The sequence below is a fragment of the Sapajus apella genome, unplaced genomic scaffold (genome assembly GCF_009761245.1).
Source record: "Sapajus apella isolate SASKATOON/1434 unplaced genomic scaffold, GSC_monkey_1.0 scaffold49, whole genome shotgun sequence".
NCBI classification, from domain to species: Eukaryota; Metazoa; Chordata; class Mammalia; order Primates; family Cebidae; genus Sapajus; species Sapajus apella.
The window spans coordinates 1,886,314-1,903,490 of NW_022436989.1; the positions used below are offsets into that span (position 1 = coordinate 1,886,314).

A 17,177-nucleotide genomic window follows, 5' to 3' on the forward strand; every position below is an offset into this window, starting at 1 on the left:
ATGGTTTCTGTTTGAAGAGGTCTCTTTAAAATAATTAAGACAATGAACCCTAAACCTCCCACTGCAAAAGCAGTACTCTTTTAACTGTTTCTATCACAACTTGGTCCAATATTCTGTGCAAACAAACATGATATGTATGCGGGTTGCTGTTACGAAAGAAAAATTATAGAAAAAAGAAAATTATGTTTCCAAAAGGCAGCATTATCTCCGAAAGCATATGCACGAGGCATGATATCCATGGCTGCAGTCCCAGCTGCTCGGGAAGCTGAGGTGTGAGGATAGCTTGAGCCTAGAAGTTGGAGGCAGCAGTGGCACTGATGAGGCCACAGTGCCTGCGAAAAGCCATGCAGCCCAGTGTGAACAACACAGCAAGACACGGTCTCTACAAAAATAAACATAGGCTGGGCATGGTGGCTCATGTCTGCAATCCCAGCACTTTGGGAGGTTGAGGCGGGAGGATTCCTTGAGCCCAGGAGTAGAGACCAGCCTGGGTAACACAATAAGACCATCTCTTAAAAAAAAAAAAAAAAAATTAATGGGGCGTAGCAAGGCATGGTGGTGCATGCCGATAGTGCCAGCTACTTGGGAGGCTTAGGTGGGAGGATCATTTGAGCCCACGAGTTTGAGACTTCTGTGAGCCTTGATCACACCACTGCACTCAGCCTGGGTGACAGAGCAAGACCACTGTCTCAAAAATAAAATAAAATAAAAATAAATTAATTCAAAAGCACATAGGAAAGGTAACAGAAAAACAGAAACTTTCCTGATAGAAAAGCATCTTGTTAGAATCCCCACTCTACCTCCTGCTATAATCCTTTTATTTACTACTTAGTATTAAGGACACCTTCCATAACTGTTTGAAACATGTTTGGTGCTGGGATTCGCTTCAAAAAAGATACCAACAAGAAATAAGAAATTCCACAATGAAAACCTGGGGTGACCAAAAAGGTAACACTGATTTGGAGTAAAAAAAATTGTTTTTTTTTGTTTTTTTTTTTTGAGACGGAGTCTCGCTTTGTCACCAGGCTGGAGTGCAGTGGAGCGATCTCGGCTCACTGCAACCTCCGCCTCCCGGGTTTAAGCGATTCTCCTGCCTCAGCCTCCCGAGTAGCTGGGATTATAAGTGCCTGCCACCACGCCCAGCTAATTTTTACATTTTTAGTAGAGACAGGGTTTCACCATGTTGGCCAGGATGGTCTCGAACTCTTGACCTCCAGGTGGTCTCGAACTGATTCGCCCACCTCAGCCTCCCAAAGTGCTGGGATTACAGGCGTGAGTCACCGCGCTCGACCTAAAATTTGGACTCAACGAAAGACCAGGCTAGGCTGCGCGAGCATTTTTGGCCACGAAAGCACAGGAGGGTGTCAGAAAAAACATAGGACGGTGGAAAAAGCGTTTCCCCAGAAGTCTAGGAGTCCGCCTTTGGCATGAAAACTGAGAGCACAGAACAGGAAATACAGAAGGCAAGCTGCCAATTATGGGAGAAAGATTGTCACTCGGCCCCCAGCAGGCAGGGCCACAAGAAAACGTGACAAGTGAGTCCACCTGCAATCGCAGCAGGCGGCTGGTTACAGCCCGGCGCGACCTCCGGCAAAGACTACCACTCCCGACTGCGCACCGGGCGCGCCTCCGGGGCCGCCAGAGCGACTTCACGCGCAAGGCACTGTGGGACTCGTAGTCTTTGTGCCCACCAGCTCCTCGGAGGCGGAGAGACCCGATTTTTGGTAAATGATCCGCCCTTCCCGACCCTGCTTCCCTATCCTTCCTTTCCCTCCCACCTCCTTCTTTCACCGAGAGTTTGAAAATTCCCGCGGAGCCGGCGCCGGAGCGCGGAACCATCGCGATAACTCTGGTCCCTGCAGCCGCGATCTCCTCTGCTTCTCCCCTCCCTCTCCGCCCTCTTCCTCCGCTCCCTCCCCTCCGGGGCGTGTGGGACTCGGTCCGTCGGCCCAGGGCAAAGCGCAGCGCGGGTCGGCGCCGTCCGGGGCGAGCGAGCGGAGTTGCCGGAGGAAGGACCCAGAGCTGCGGCGGGGCAGCGACCGCGTGGTGGCGGCTGAGCGGTCGGCAGGCCTGCAGCTGGCGGAGGCGGTCTCGGGGGCGTGTGGCTCTGAGGGGCCGGGAGGGCGCGGGCGGGGCCGGCGCGCGGAGCAGCGGCCTCAGCCGGGCGGCGGTGTGGGAGCCCGGCCCGTGGCGGCCGACTCTCCCGGGAGATGCTGTGACGACGCGCGCGGGAGGAGCTCGCGCCCGGCCTGGCGACCCGGCGACTCGGCCCGCGGCGGCGCGGTCACCGCCCTTCCCAGGTAGGGGGAGGGGAGGAGGTCGGGCCCGCGCGGCGGGGGGCGGGGGGCGAGTGGCGCGGCCTGGGCCCGCGGCGGCGGCGGCGGCGGCGGCGGCGGCGGCGGCGGGGCTTCTGCTCGGCGGGCGCGGGGCCTAGGCCGGGCGTGCGCGGGGCCAACGGCTGGAGTCCGGGGCGCGGGCGCGGGCGGCGGCGGCGGGTACGCAGGCTTGCGCGCGCCGGGCTTGGTTATATAAGCCGCGGACCCGAGGCGCGGCGGCACATGGCGGCGGAGCGGCGCGGCCGAGGTCGCCTCCGGCGCCGGCAGCCGGGTCCTTTCCCGACGCGGGCCGGCCGGGGCCGCGACCCTGCTCCGTGGCTCTCCCACGCGGTGGACTGGTCGGCGGGCCTCACCCCGAGGGAGGCGGGCGCGCCGCGCCTGTGCGCGGTTGCTGTGTGTTCCGCATGCGCCTGGGCCTGGCCGCAGTGAGTAGTGCGGGCGGGGAAGGAGTTGTGCTCGGGGCTCAAACCCGAGGCTCAGGTCGGCCGATTGGTCACATACAGGAGATTTAAAATGAAAGGACACATGTTGGGGTTCTTATTAATTTGCCTGCCTTGTCCGCACATGGGAAGCTGAGGACGATTGCTTTTCACCACTGGTCGACTGTTTTGGTTTGGGTTTTTTGAGAGACGGTACATTTTGTTCCTGAAGCTTACGAGGTTCACACTATCTGTGTGCATAGTGTTATGAGATGAGCGTTGTTTTTATTTTCAAATCGTCAGTTGTAGAAATTTTTGGAAGAACTGGGTTCTTCATAGAACAAAACATAGAGCTTTTGGAAATCTTAAACGTCATTTTATTCTCAGAATAAAGAGCCTGTAGATTTTAAGAGCTATCTTGAGGGCCCGGCATGGTGGCTCACGCCTGTAATCCCAGCACTTTGGAAGGCCGAGGCTTGTGGATCACGAGGTCAGGAGTTCGAGACCAGCCTGGCCAAGATGGTGAAACCCCGTCTCTACTAAAAATATAAAAATTAGCCAGGCACGGTGGCAGGCGCCTGTAATCCCAGCTATTCTGGAGGCTGAGGCAGGAGAATCGCTTGAACCCAGAAAGCAGAGGTTGCAGTGAGCCGAGATCGCGCCACTGCACTCCAGCCTGGGCGACAGAGCAAAACTCCGTCTCAAAACACACACACACAACTTTGGTTCGCTGCGGTGGCTCATGCTTGTAATCCAGCACTTTGGGAGGCTGAGGTGGGAGGATCGATTGAGCCCAGGAGTTGGAGACCAGCCTGAGCAACATGGCGAGACGCCCATTTTTTTTTTTTTTTTTTTTAAAGAAATGTATTTGGTGAGCTTTCACTGATAAGAGTCTCTGAGAAGGAAGAAATTAGAGTAGTTTACTTATTTTGGATGATTTGGCCAGGGATGACAAGCCCAGTTAAAGTTACTACATTAAGGGATGCCTTAAGTGTGCAAAGCGCTATGGGAAGTCTACATTGTTTCTGTACTGTGATTCCTGATCTTTCAGTAACGTAATGCCAAACTGTTAAAAGTTAGCAAACAATAATTATCTTAAAAAAAAATTCGAAACAATATGTCCGTTGGTGGCACCTCTAGTCGCGGCTACTTGGAAGGTGGAAGCGGGAGGAACCTTTGAGTCCCAGCCTCAACTTGGGAGTTCGATGGTTCGGTTCGACGGTTACAGTGAGCTAGGATCGTGGCACTGAACTCCGGCCTGGGTGACATAGGGAGACTGAGATTTTTGCTTAAAAAAAAAAAAAAAATTAAAAGATAGTTATACGGCTGGGTGCGGTGGCTCACACCTGTAATCCCAGCACTTTGGGAGGCCGATGCGGGTGGATCACGAGGTCAAGAGATCGAGACCATCCTGGCCAACATGGTGAAACCCCGTCTCTGCGAAAAAGTGCAAAAAATTAGCCCGGCGTGGTGGTGCATGCCTGTAGTCTCAGCTACTCGGGAGGCTGAGGCAGGAGAATTGCTTGAAACCGGATAACGGAAGTTGCAGTGAGCCGGTATTGCGCCCCTGCACTCCAGCCTGGTGATAGAGCGACACTATGTCTCAAAAAAAAAAAAAAAAAAGATTGTTATACAGCAGTTTTGAGACATTTTTTTTCTTTTAATGCTTATCCTTTTTCATAGGTACAGACACATCTTTTTTTTTTTGAGACGGAGTTTCGCCTTGTCGCCCAGGCTGGAGTGCAATGGCGCGATCTCGGCTGTCTGCAACCTCCGCCTCCCGAGTTCAGGCCATTCTCCCGGCCCAGCCTCCCGAGTAGCTGGGATTACAGGCGCCCGCCACCACGCCCAGCTAATTTTTGTATTTTTAGTAGACACAGGGTTTCGCCATGTTGACCAGACTGCTCGCGAACTCCTGACCCCCTGATCCGCCCACCTCTGCCTCCCAGAATGCTAGGATTGATTACAGGCGTGAGCCATTGCACCCGGCCGAGTACAGACACATCTTAAGGGGAAGTAAACATCGTTATCTTTCACCCCTACCTTTAAAATTTTCAGGGACTCTTTATTCTTTCTTCCAAGAATTAAGTCTAACTTCCCTAGGTTAGTTCAGAGGGCTCTACGATAAGTATATGCTCCTATCTATCTTCATATGTTCAAAAATTTTATGCTTCTGCCATTCTAGAATCATCACCAATCGTGGGCCCATTATGGGGAAGAGGTGTTTCACTCTGATGCTTCTTTGCTCACGTCCTTCGTCCTGGAGTGCCATCTTTCCTTTTTTAATTTTTCAAATTTCAGGTCCTCCTCCTAAATCCCACGTTTCACTCTACCCTTTTATTTCCCTTTATCCCCCTTTTTTACTGGGCTCTCATAGCACATGTACCTCTATTGTAGCATTTATTCTTTGTGTCTGATAGTCCAAGGATTGCTTGTGTATCTGCTTTTCTACGTTGTCAGCTGCTTAAGGTCAGGACGTAGGTTATCTCATGCTCTTGCATTGCTTTACTAACACAGTGTTTTAAAAGTAGTTTGTGGGCCGGGCGCGGTGGCTCAAGCCTGTAATCCCCTCACTTTGGGAGGCCGAGGCGGGTGGATCACGAGGTCAAGAGATCGAGACCATCCTGGTCAACACGGTGAAACCCCGTCTCTACTAAAAAACTACAAAAATTCAGCTGGGCATGGTGGCATGTGCCTGTAATCCCAGCTACTCAGGAGGCTGAGGCAGGAGAATTGCCTGAACCCAGGAGGCGGAGGTTGCGGTGAGCCGAGATCGCGCCATTGCACTCCAGCCTGGGTAACATGAGTGAAACTCCGTCTCAAAAAAAAAATAAAAAAAAAAGTAGTTTGTGATTTTAACATGTGTGAATTAAGTTGGAAAGAACATTGCTGAAAGGCTTAAAGTTTCTGGATCTGCTGGTAGTTTACATTTAAATGACAATTCATCTTTTTGTTAGTCAAAAAGAAAAAGGTAAAATTGCATACAAAGTGGTCTATAGAAATGTTTCCTTGGTACATGTTGCAGTATAATTGTTGAACTAGATTAGAGTTCCATTTTCTCTGGTGGAATTCAGTTACTTCAGGAATTTGTGTATTTCACACAGAAAACTGATTTATAGTATTCTGTTTTGAATATCTGGCCTAGTAATTTTAATAATTTTGTTTTGCTTAATACTGAAACAGTGTATGCTTTAATTAGGCTCAATCTTGAATTTTAAAAAATTGATTTTATTGTTTAACATGCCTATTCCTTGTCCCTGCTAGTACCCTAATAATACCCTGCTATACAGTATTCTGTTATCCTAATTTATTGCATGTAAGACCTGTTAGTTGCAAGGCACTGTGACTTTGTCAAATGCCCAGGAATAAGATTTGGTGATTTTTGCCTTTTAGGAATTCATAGTGTAGTGGAGAAGACAGGCAAGCAGAAGTGAAGATTTTTTTTTTTTTGGAGACAGAGTTTCGCTCTTGTTGCCCAGGCTGGAGTGCAATGGCGCGATCTCGGCTCACCGCAACCTCCGCCTCCTGGGTTCAGGCAATTCTCCTGCCTCAGCCTCCTGAGTAGCTGGGATTACAGGCATGCGCCACCATGCCCAGCTGATTTTTTGTATTTTTAGTAGAGACGGGGTTTCACCATGTTGACCAGGATGGTCTCGATCTCTTGACCTCGTGATCCACCCCCCTCGGCCTCCCAAAGTGCTGGGATTACAGGCGTGAGCCACCGCGCCCGGCTAGATTTTTTAAAAATCGTATTTAGAATAGGTAAAAGTGGGGGGAAGGGGTGAGCTTAGAGATGAGATCACATACCAAGAAGTTAGTCCTCCAGTGATGGGTGGGTGATGTTGGCAGATGGATGAGGGAACAGCATAAAAAAAGAATTAAAGTGCTAGGCAGTAACAAGCTGGTGAGGGAAGTGGTTTTGGGAGACGACGCTGTAAAGGTAGCCTGGGACTCTGAGATTGCGGAGAGCCTTGATTACCTATGGCTGAGGTGTCAGTTCTTAGGACACCTCCCTGTGGTAGGGAGTTTTTGAAGGTTTTTGAGGAGAATGACACGATCTGTTAGTACAAGAAGATGAACGGTATTTTCATTCAAAGCCAGTAGAATGTTCCTACTCTGCCTATCTAGATGTTGGAAAGGAGCTTAAACTTTGTAAATTACGTTTTATAGGTTGCCAGTGCTGGCATGTCATAAAAGGCTGGTACTCTAATTTTTGTACAGCACTGAACGTAGATGTGTAAAGTGTGTTTGTGTTTTCATATGCCTTTATATGAGACATTCTTTCTAATAATACAGTTTTTGTTTGTTTGGTTTTTGAGACAGTCTGGCTATGTCACTGAGGCTGGAGTGCAGTGGCACCATCTCAGCTCACAGCAACCTCTACCTCCTGGGTTCAAGCGATTGTCATGCCTCAGCCTCCCAAGTAGCTGCATGCCACCACGCTGGCTAAGTTTCATATTTTTAGTAGAGACAGAGTTTCACCATGTTGGCCATGCCAGTCTCAAACTCCTGACCTCAAGCTGTCCTCCCGCCTTGGCCTCCCAAAGTGTTGGGATGATAGGCATGAGCCAGAGTGCCTGGCCTATTTCTAATAATAGATTATTTAGATGTTCTCTTTAGTTTGCTTAAATTGGAAAAGTCTTTAAACCAGTTTTGCCGTATAAATTCAAAGGCTGTTAAATTTGAAAATCTTTGATTTATTAAGCATTTTTTTGGGGCTCCTTTGTGCTAGGCACCATGATAAAGTCTGGAGAAATAAGTACTCTTCTTCTTTTTTTTTTTAAAAAAAAAAACACAGGGTCTTACTCTGTTGCCTAGGCTGGAATGCAGTGGTGCAGTTATGGCTCACTGCAACCTCGACCTCCCCCGCTCAAGAAATGTAGGTGGGATTACAGGCATGCACCAACCACACCTGGCTAATAATTTTTTGTAGAGATTTCACCACGTTGCCCAGGCTTGTGTGGAACTCCTGGGCTCAGTCAATCTGCCTGCCTCACCCTCCCAAAGTGCTGGGAGCCACCATGCCTGGCTTTAAACAACCAGATCTCATGTGAATTCATTACTGTGGAGAGGGCGCCAACCCATTCACGAGAGGTCCTCTCCCACGACCCAAACACCTCCCACCAGGCCCCACCTCCAACATTGGGGATCACATTTCAATACATTTGGAGGGGACAGTTACACAAACCACATTAGGTTTATATTTTATATTTTTGTTTTTATTTATTTTTTTCTTTTTCTGCCACTAACAATATCAGTCAGTCACAATCTATTTTATATTTTTAGAAACAGGATCTTGTTCTGTTGCCCAAGCTGGAGTGCAGTGGCCCAATCATAGCTTACCTCAACCTTGAACTCCTCATCTTAAGTGATCCCCTTGCCTGAGCCTCCCGGAGTGTTGGGCGTACAGGCATGAGCCACCATGTCTGGCCACAGTTGTCTTTTAAATACTGTGGCTTTATTCTCTCTGAGCTGGTACCCCTGTATCATCTTTGTTTTGCATTCAAACAACATAACAAAACCTACCCAGCCCAAGAAATAGAACATTTACTATATTTCCTTTTCAAGAAAGTGCTTACTGTGTGTTACCCTTTTAAAATGAACTTTGGATTTTGTGAAAATCTTTTCAAAATTCTGTTGGGATGATTTTGGTTGAATTAGAGTGGTCATGGAACTCTTTTGCTTATTGTCCGTAAGCACACCTTTGAATACACTTTGGGAAAAGCTGTGTGGAATTCTGGAGGGTTTGGTTCTGCTTGAATTACTTTGGTTTTAAGTTGAGTAGGAAAAACGTTTTAACTTCAGTTCATCATTAAACTGGTTTTATCAAGCTATATAAAAGGCTGTCAGAGTGGAAAACATCATAATAACAATGTGATTCTGACCTTCTCCATCTGTTTCCCTAAAAATTTTTTTGGCACTAAGCTATTTAGGAGGAGATGAATAGGATCAATTTGTGTAACTATTAACAGCAAGTAAGGCTTGTGTATAGGACCCTCATGTAAATATAAGAGGGTTTTGTGCTGAAGGCTAGTGGTCATAGCTTCCTGTTGATGCATGTACCCCTTATGTTAGGTTAGACTTTCGGATCTGTTTTGGATAATAAAAACAAACTTCTACTTTTAGTGACTTGGAAATCTCAAACATAACTTTTTAGGTTTTGTGACTTAATGGTGACATATGTGATAAGTTTTTTGAGGCAATCTATCTAAAGTTTTTGTCTAGGAGATAGCATTTATAGCCTGAACAGAAAATTGTAACTCATGCATTTTAATTTTTTGAATGAATCTTTGAAATGTGTTTTTCACATAAATTTTTTTGGGGGGAGGGGACTAAGCTGTGGAGAGAATAAGAATGACAAGAAAGAACATTAGGTTGCTTTGTGCCTTATAAGAAGAAAAATGTTTTAAAAAATCCAAGCCATACTGAAATGAACAAATCACAAATTTGCATCACCCAAAAATAAGTGGTACTAATATTTTGTGACTATTTTAGACATCTCTGTTTGAAGATAAACAGATGGAAGAATTCAAAGACTATTGTATGAAATGCTATTTTTTAAAAAAAGTTAATTTTATAAGAAATAGGCGGTGCACATCTGTAATCCCAGCACTTTGGGAAGCCGAGGTGGGTGGATCACAACAAGGTCAAGAAATCCAGACCAGCCTGGCCAACATGGTGAAACCCCATGTCTACTAAAATTACAAAAATTAACTGGGCCTAGGGGGCGCGTGCTTGTAGTCCCAGCTGCTCGGGAGGCTGAGGCAGGAGAGTCGCTTGAACCAGGAGGCAGAGGTTGTAGTGAGCCGAGATTGTGCCACTGCACTGCAGCCTGGTAACAGAGCAAGATTCCATCTCAAAAAAAGAAAAAAGAAATAAACTGAAAGGAAAGGAATTGTTAAATATAATAGTTCTTTTAACAGAAATGTTTATAAATTTTTTAAAATTAAGAAACACATCTGTCAGAAGTGGCTGTTACCCTATTATTTTAATATGTGTTTCGGTTTGATGGTGTTGATTCTATTCTGTGAAAATGGCTTGGGCTGAGTGTTGGAATTGAATGTAGTCCTTTCCGCACTCAATAGAAAGGAGGGGGAACGCTGAGAAATGGTAATTACTTGTACCTCACATCTTTTGCCAGATTTATATTCTTCTCCTTTGGGCCTTAACCTTTCTCCCAAGAAAGCAGCACAGTTCCTGAAACACGGCCCTCTGCTGAGGTCCCGTGGCATTGTACGTAATGAGGGACTTATAGACACGGAGTTTTCCCAGGGTTATCTGTTTACCCCCTTCATTTTACTTCTCTCCATACACACTAAAGGATGTTAGAATTCTTTGGAATTAGCCATGCCTGGCTAATTTTTGTATTTTTAGTAGAGACGTGGTTTCACCATGTTGGCCAGGCTGGTCTCGAACTTCTGACCCCATGCATGATCCAATTACAGGCATGAGCCACTGCGCCAGGCCCAGAGGTGTTCATTGAATAGTCCACATGTCCCCTCTGAATTGAAATATACAAATGGTTTTTATCATCTGCTAAGCTTTGTGATTTTGTGTCTAGATTATTTTATCTGTTTCATTGACCTATTTGTCCATTATTAGCCTATATCATGTTGTTTCAGTTATTATAATTTCTTTTTGCTGTCTCATAAAGTAAGTTCTTCTTCATTCTCTCCTTTGATTGTATTTAGTATTTTGCTATTAAGAATATTATTGATAGGCTGGTGTCTCACACCTGTAATCCCAGCACTTTGGGAGGCCGAGGCAGGATTGCTTGAACCCAGGAGTTTGAGACCATCATGGACAATACAGTGAAACCTCATCTCTACTTAAAACAAAACAAAACAAAACAAAAAATTAGCCAGGCATGGTGGCATGTGCCTGTAGTCCCAGCTACTAAGGAGGCTGAGGCGAGAGGATTGCTATAGCCCAGGAGGTTGAGGCTGCATTGAGCTGTGATAATACCACTGCACTCCAGCCTGGACGAGAGTGAGGTCTTGTCTCAAAAAACAAACAAACACAATACTACTGATAGTGTACATTCTTGCACATTGATTGATTGATTGATTGAGACAGAGTCTTGCTCTGTTGCCCATGCTGGAGTGCATTGGTGCAATCTCCACTCATTGCAACCTCCACCTCCCAGGTTCAAGCAGTTCTGCTGTCTTACCCTCCTAAGTAGCTGGGACTGCAGGCGCACACCACCACACCAACTAATTTTTGTATTTTCAGTAGAGATGGAGTTTCACCATACTGGTTGGGCTGGTCTCGAATTCCTGACTGCAGATGATCCATCTACCTGGGCCTCCCAAAGTGCTGGAGTTACAGGCGCGAGCCATCGTGCCTGGCCCTGCCCAGCATTTCTGTTGTCTTAGGCAGTAAGAAGACTATATGGTTTATATAAATCCCAGACAGCAGCCATTGTTATTGTTGTGTAGTTAGTGTTTAGATTTTTTCCGATGTACTGTGTGTACCAGTATTTTGACATAATCATTTATTGCCTCTCAGACCTTCTGTCTGCATGTCTTTTTAACCTTATATAAATGTCATTTTGCATGTATTTTTACTGCTTGATTGTTTTGTGTTGTTTTGTTTGAGACGGAGTTTCCCTCTTGTTGCCCAGGTGTATTGGCTCACTGCAACCTCTGCCTCCTGGGTTCAAGCAATTCTCCTGCCTCACCCAAGTAGCTGAGATTGCAGGCATGCGCCACCACGCCCAGCTAATTTTTTTTGTATTTTTAGTGGAGATGGGGTTTCACCATGTTGGCCAGGCTAGTCTCGAACTCCTGACCTTAGGTGATCCACCTGCTTCAGCCTCCCAAAGTGCTGGGATTATAGACGTGAGCCACTGTGCCCAGCTGCTTTTATTGTTTAATAATATATTCTGACATTCATTCATATTGTTGCATGTAGCTGTGATTCATTCTCATCACTCCATTGAGTTTTTTCACCCATTGAGTTTTAATTTTAATTTTTCATTTTTAGAAATTTTTTTTCAAATCGACTTGATTTTTCTTTTGTAACATTTACAGTCTTATGAAGCTAAAGCACTGATTTACACAAATATATTAGTAATTTGCTTTCTAGTCTCTGAAGTCTTTGATAATCGGATTCTGCTGGCTATTGGTATCCTTGTGTGTTTTGTTATTTGGACTGTGAGCTTATTTTCTTTATTGCTTTAACTTTGAGAATTCTTTGAGATTTCACAGGATATGTGGTTGTTTCTGTAGGTTGCTTGGATCATTACCAACTTGAAAATACTTGATAATAAATTCTTATCTTGAGGATTTCATATAACATAGCTTGAATTCCGGCCACACGTTTGTGTGAAAGAAAATGTTCTTTTTCTAAGTAAGAGACTCGGAGCCATGGTTAGTGTGGACAGCTTTATTACTTTCCATCCTATACAATGAGTATTTTTCTTGCTCATCTTTAGGCGATATAGCCTGGTGAGGTGTAATGGCGTTTAGGGAAGGCTCTTATTAGTTCTCTTTGCCCTAGACTTTATCTCTTGCCCCTGGATCTTAGAGTGCCTAAAATAAGATCACGGTTCCCAGGACTGGATTTGATAGCTAACCAACTCAGTCATTCAGAAAGATGATTCTGTATTTTTACTAATATTTTTCGTTGTTTATGATGGGAGTAGTCATTCTGGGAACCTGATCTTCTAAATGTAAGACAATTTATATATTTTCTATCTAGCAACAGATATGTACAAAACTCAATTTCTGAGGTTTCTGTGAATTTACACATTTTTCTTCCCCTTTACTGAAGAAATAATATTTTTTTTTTTTTTTTTGAGACGGAGTTTCAATCATGTTACCCAGGCTGGAGTGCAATGGCGCGATCTCGGCTCACCGCAACGTCCGCCTCCTGGGTTCAGGCAATTCTCCTGCCTCAGCCTCCTGAGTAGCTGGGATTACAGGCACGCACCACCATGCCCAGCTAATTTTTTGTATTTTTAGTAGAGACGGGGTTTCACCATGTTGACCAGGATGATCTCGATCTCTTGACCTCGTGATCCACCCGCCTTGGCCTCCCAAAGTGCTGGGATTACAGGCGTGAGCCACCGCGCCCGGCCAGAAATAATTTTTCTAAAATATACCAATCACTTTTTTTTGGGGTTGGGGGGGATGGTGGTGGTGAAGTGTTCTTTGCAGGTAGGTTAGACAGTGAGATGGATTGCACTGAACTCGTGTTCAAATAATCTAGTGAATAATGTATATCCTTAGGACATCTTGCTTAATGAATGTTTACTTTCCTAAAGCTGTTCGGGAAATATTTTCTTAGGAGAGAATACCTTAGTCACAGAAGCATGTCAGTTTTTTTGAGACTGGATTTTGCTTTGTTGCTCACGCTGGAGTGCAGTGGCACAGTCATAGCTCGCTGGGGCACAGCCTTGAACTTCCGGGATCAATTTATCCTCCTGCATCAGCCTCCCAAGTAGCTGGGACTTACAGGGGTCAAGCCCTGACATCTGGCCAATATCTATTTTGTAACCAGATTTCTGGATCTAATCAAGTATACTCTGTACAAATGTATCATAATGTTTTCTTTTAAAAATATTTACAGTGGAAGTATGCAAAACCTAAGAGCTCAAGTGACTAGTGGTCTCCTACCGTTTCCAGAAGTGACTGTTCAAGCGCTTGGCGAAGACGAAATAACATTAGAATCTGTGCTTCGTGGCAAGTTTGCTGCAGGTAAAAATAATGTTGCCAAACATATACTAATAACAATTGATTTGTAAGATAAATAATAAGTATATATTGTATTTTCTTTATGTGGAAGAAGAAAAAGCAGAACCTAAGATCTACAATTACATATATGACATCTATAAGCTCTTGAACACATTATCAGTGAACCTCTGATTGGGGGGTTATAGTTCATTTTTCCTTATTGGAAATCCCATATATATTGTATCTTAGTGTTATCTGTGTTTGGGAAGTAGAAATAACATGCCACTAGTCTTTCTCGATAATTAGGAAGTTTTATTGTTGATGAATTTGGATTAGAACCTGAATAGTGTAATAAGTAGAAAAATCTAGGGCCCTTGGTAGTAAAACGTTTTCAGAAAATCTCATTTTCTAGTTTCATTCACCTGAACAAGATCTTATATGTAACTTAGATTGTATAATACATCTGACCATACTAAAGAAGCCTTCTCTTATAGATCTTAGTCTAATGAAGGACACTGCAGAAGACTGTTGAAAATAAGTTTCATAGCCATCTTCCCAGCAGGCAGACAGTAAAGCATATGTATCAGTCATTTTCTATTTACAGTGCTATTCTTTTGAATGTTAAAAGGAGCAACAATACTTTTTAGATGCCAGGCATTGTATAATGACTTTTCATTGGAGTAGGTATAAAACTTTTCTAAATAGCCACTGTTCTGTGTAACTGAGAATGAAATAGTTTATTTGATCCCAGTTACACAGTTAAGTATCAGAAAGGAGCTTGGAACCCTGGCATTCTCAGACCCCACACTGCCATGCTACTTTCTTAAACTGTGGCCTCCCTTAGCCATAAACTTACCTATCCAACTTGGATGCTTGGTGGATATCTCAAATTTAGAAATAAAAGTTATCATTCATCTGGTTGTTCAAGCAGAAATTTGGGGTCTGTTCTTTTTTTTTTTTTTTTTTTTTGAGACGGAGTTTCACTCTTGTTACCCAGGCTAGAGTGCAATGGCGCGATCTCGGCTCACCGCAACCTCTGCCTCCTGGGTTCAGGCAATTCTCCTGCCTCAGCCTCCTGAGTAGCTGGGATTACAGGCACGCGCCACCATGCCCAGCTAATTTTTTGTATTTTTAGTAGAGACGGGGTTTCACCATGTTGACCAGGATGGTCTCGATCTCTTGACCTCGTGATCCACCTGCCTCGGCCTCCCCAAAGTGCTGGGCTTACAGGCTTGAGCCACCGCGCCCGGCCACTGGGGTCTGTTCTTGATTCTCATTTTACTCACCTTCCTGTGTGTAATTCATCAGCAAGCAAATCCAGTTAGCTCTACCCCTAAGATGAATCTCCAGTCAACCCACCTTTCTCTGTCTAGTCACTAGGCTGGTGTCGTCTTTTGCCTGCTGCTACTGTGTGCTTCTCCTTGTCCATTCTTTGCTTAGCAGCTGGAGTAGTATTTAAAAACATACCCAGATCACATAGTCACTGACTTGATTTAGACCCTCCAGTGACTTAATACATTGCAGGTAGAGTAAAATCCAAACATGACTAGTAGGCGGAAAAGAGGTTCTGATATTTCTTATTGTTAAGCTAGTTATGTCTTAATTTCTCAATTGGACTGTGAACTCTTTAGAGCTAGAATAATGTGTTATATTTTATAGCTTCCATAGCTCCTAGTTTAAATCGTTTAAGGTATAATAGAGTAGTTAAAGCATGAGTTTTGGAGTTAAACAGACCTGAGATCTACTTCTGGCTGTGCTGCTTTTTGACTTTGGACAGGTTAAACTGTATTAAGGTTTAGCTGTCTTATTGCTATATTGAGGTGTGATGAGGAATAGATGAAATAATGTATTCAAGCATATACCGTGGTGGCTTTTACTGAATGACTATTATTATTACAATGATAGTGCTTGATTTGTTTTACCAACTTGAGGATCACTATGTTGTATAAATGCTTAGATTTCATAATGAACATACATATTTATATTTAAATGAGCTAACTGCTATTTGTTGTGTATATACAGTATTAAAATAAGCAATTTTTTTTCATCTAGGGAAAAATGGACTTGCTTGCTTGGCTTGTGGGCCACAACTGGAGGTAGTAAACTCTATGACAGGAGAGCGGTTGTCTGCCTACAGATTCAGCGGAGTCGGTGAACAGCCTCCTGTAGTCTTAGCTGTGAAAGAATTCTCTTGGCAGAAGAGAACTGGATTTTTAATAGGACTGGAAGAAACAGAAGGGAGTGTTCTCTGTCTTTATGACCTTGGAATATCAAAAGTAGTTAAAGCAGTTGTTCTTCCTGGAAGGGTAGGTACTGTTTAAGATAACTGGACATTCTTTTTCAAAACTGAACTCCTGCTGGTTATACATGTGTTTACTTTGAAATTTTATTGACCAACAACATTTATAACTTGTGTACTGTTACGTAAATGTGTTACTCATAGGTAAAGTGTTTAGAATCAAAATGAGGCTAAAAATGATGTTATTCAAGGAACCTAACATTTAAAATGTAACTTCCTTATTGGTTAAAACATTCCAGAGTAAAAATAGCAATGACATCTAATGTTCTGATACTCTTTTTGTGACAAATATCATCTAAATCTTGTTCTTATCTCCAGTTGTGTTCTGTGAGGACACTCAAAGTTTATAAAAATGTATTCATTACTATGTAATTTTTAAAATGTTTTTTCCTTTGGAGACTACAGTCTTGGAGCATTATGGAAAATATATGCTAGATTCTCAAGATAAATAAATTGAACTTGGTCTGTGCTTTTAAAGAACTTATAGTCTAGTGAGAAAAGGTGAATGAATAAGATTATAGCATAAATATAATGAATACTTTGATAAATGTAAGCACTTGGAACATGTAGAATGGATAATTTCTAAAGAGTTGGACATTTTAGATAAAGAGCCTGGCATGGAAAAATAATAGTACATGGAGCATTTGGGAAACTGGACTTAATTTAGAATGGCTGAAGAGGAGTAAGGGGAAGGAAAAAGTGGGGACAGAAACGGTGAGGATTCAAATTTTGAATGGCCTTGTTTGTAATTAGGGACTCCTTTGCAAGTCACTGGTAAAGTAATTTTCTTTTTTCTCTCTTTTTCTTGAGATGGAGTCTCACCTTTGTTGCCTGGGCTGGAGTGCAGTGTTGCAGCCTCTGCTCAGTGCAACCTCTGCCTCCTAGGTTCAAGTGATTCTCCTGCTTCAGCCTCCCAAATAGCTGGGATTACAGGCACCCACCACCATGCCTAGTGAATTTTTTGTATTTTTAGCAGAGACAGGGTTTCACCATGTTGGTCAGGCTGGTCTCGAACTCCTGACCTTGTGATTCGCCCACCTCAGCCTCCCAAAGTGCTGGCATTACAGGCATGAGCGACCACACACGGTCGATATCACTCTTTTAAATAAAGTTTAGGCCTCTTCAGTCTTTAAGGTATAAAGAGGACTTAAAACACCTTTTTTGTGGATGACGGGTTGATGGGGTGCAGCAAAACACCATGGCACATGTATACCTATGTAACAGACCTGCATGTTCTGCTTATGTACCTCAGAACTTAAAGTATAATAAAAAATAATTTTTAAAAAATCTTTTTATTTTTTTAAAGAGTAAACAGTAAATTTTTCTGGAATGATTAGTTTTTACTCTTATGAGAAAAGGCTATATAATCCTAGAGTGGCTGTTTAAGAGCTTTAAAGTGAGAACAATTTAGGTTTGAGTTTTATGCTTAATGATTTTATGGCTTGAA

At 43.9% G+C, this 17,177-nt stretch overlaps 1 protein-coding gene across 3 annotated transcripts in view; it reads left to right on the forward strand.

Moving 5' to 3' along the window:
- The first annotated feature begins 1,913 nt into the window (after positions 1-1,913).
- The window catches only part of AHCTF1 (AT-hook containing transcription factor 1), an 86,196-nt gene continuing 70,932 nt past the window's right edge, over positions 1,914-17,177 (forward strand). For 2 of the 3 annotated variants that reach the window (XR_004257894.1, XM_032242184.1), the window contains exons 1-3: positions 1,914-2,300; positions 13,328-13,455; positions 15,484-15,737. Coding sequence is in view for 2 of the 3 variants with exons in the window: in XM_032242184.1 (XP_032098075.1) it covers positions 13,335-13,455; positions 15,484-15,737 (375 nt within the window). In the remaining variant the exon portion in view is untranslated. Of the gene's footprint in view, positions 2,301-2,541; positions 2,762-13,327; positions 13,456-15,483; positions 15,738-17,177 lie in introns of those variants that run through there. The other variant, XM_032242185.1, reaches the window with a different exon arrangement.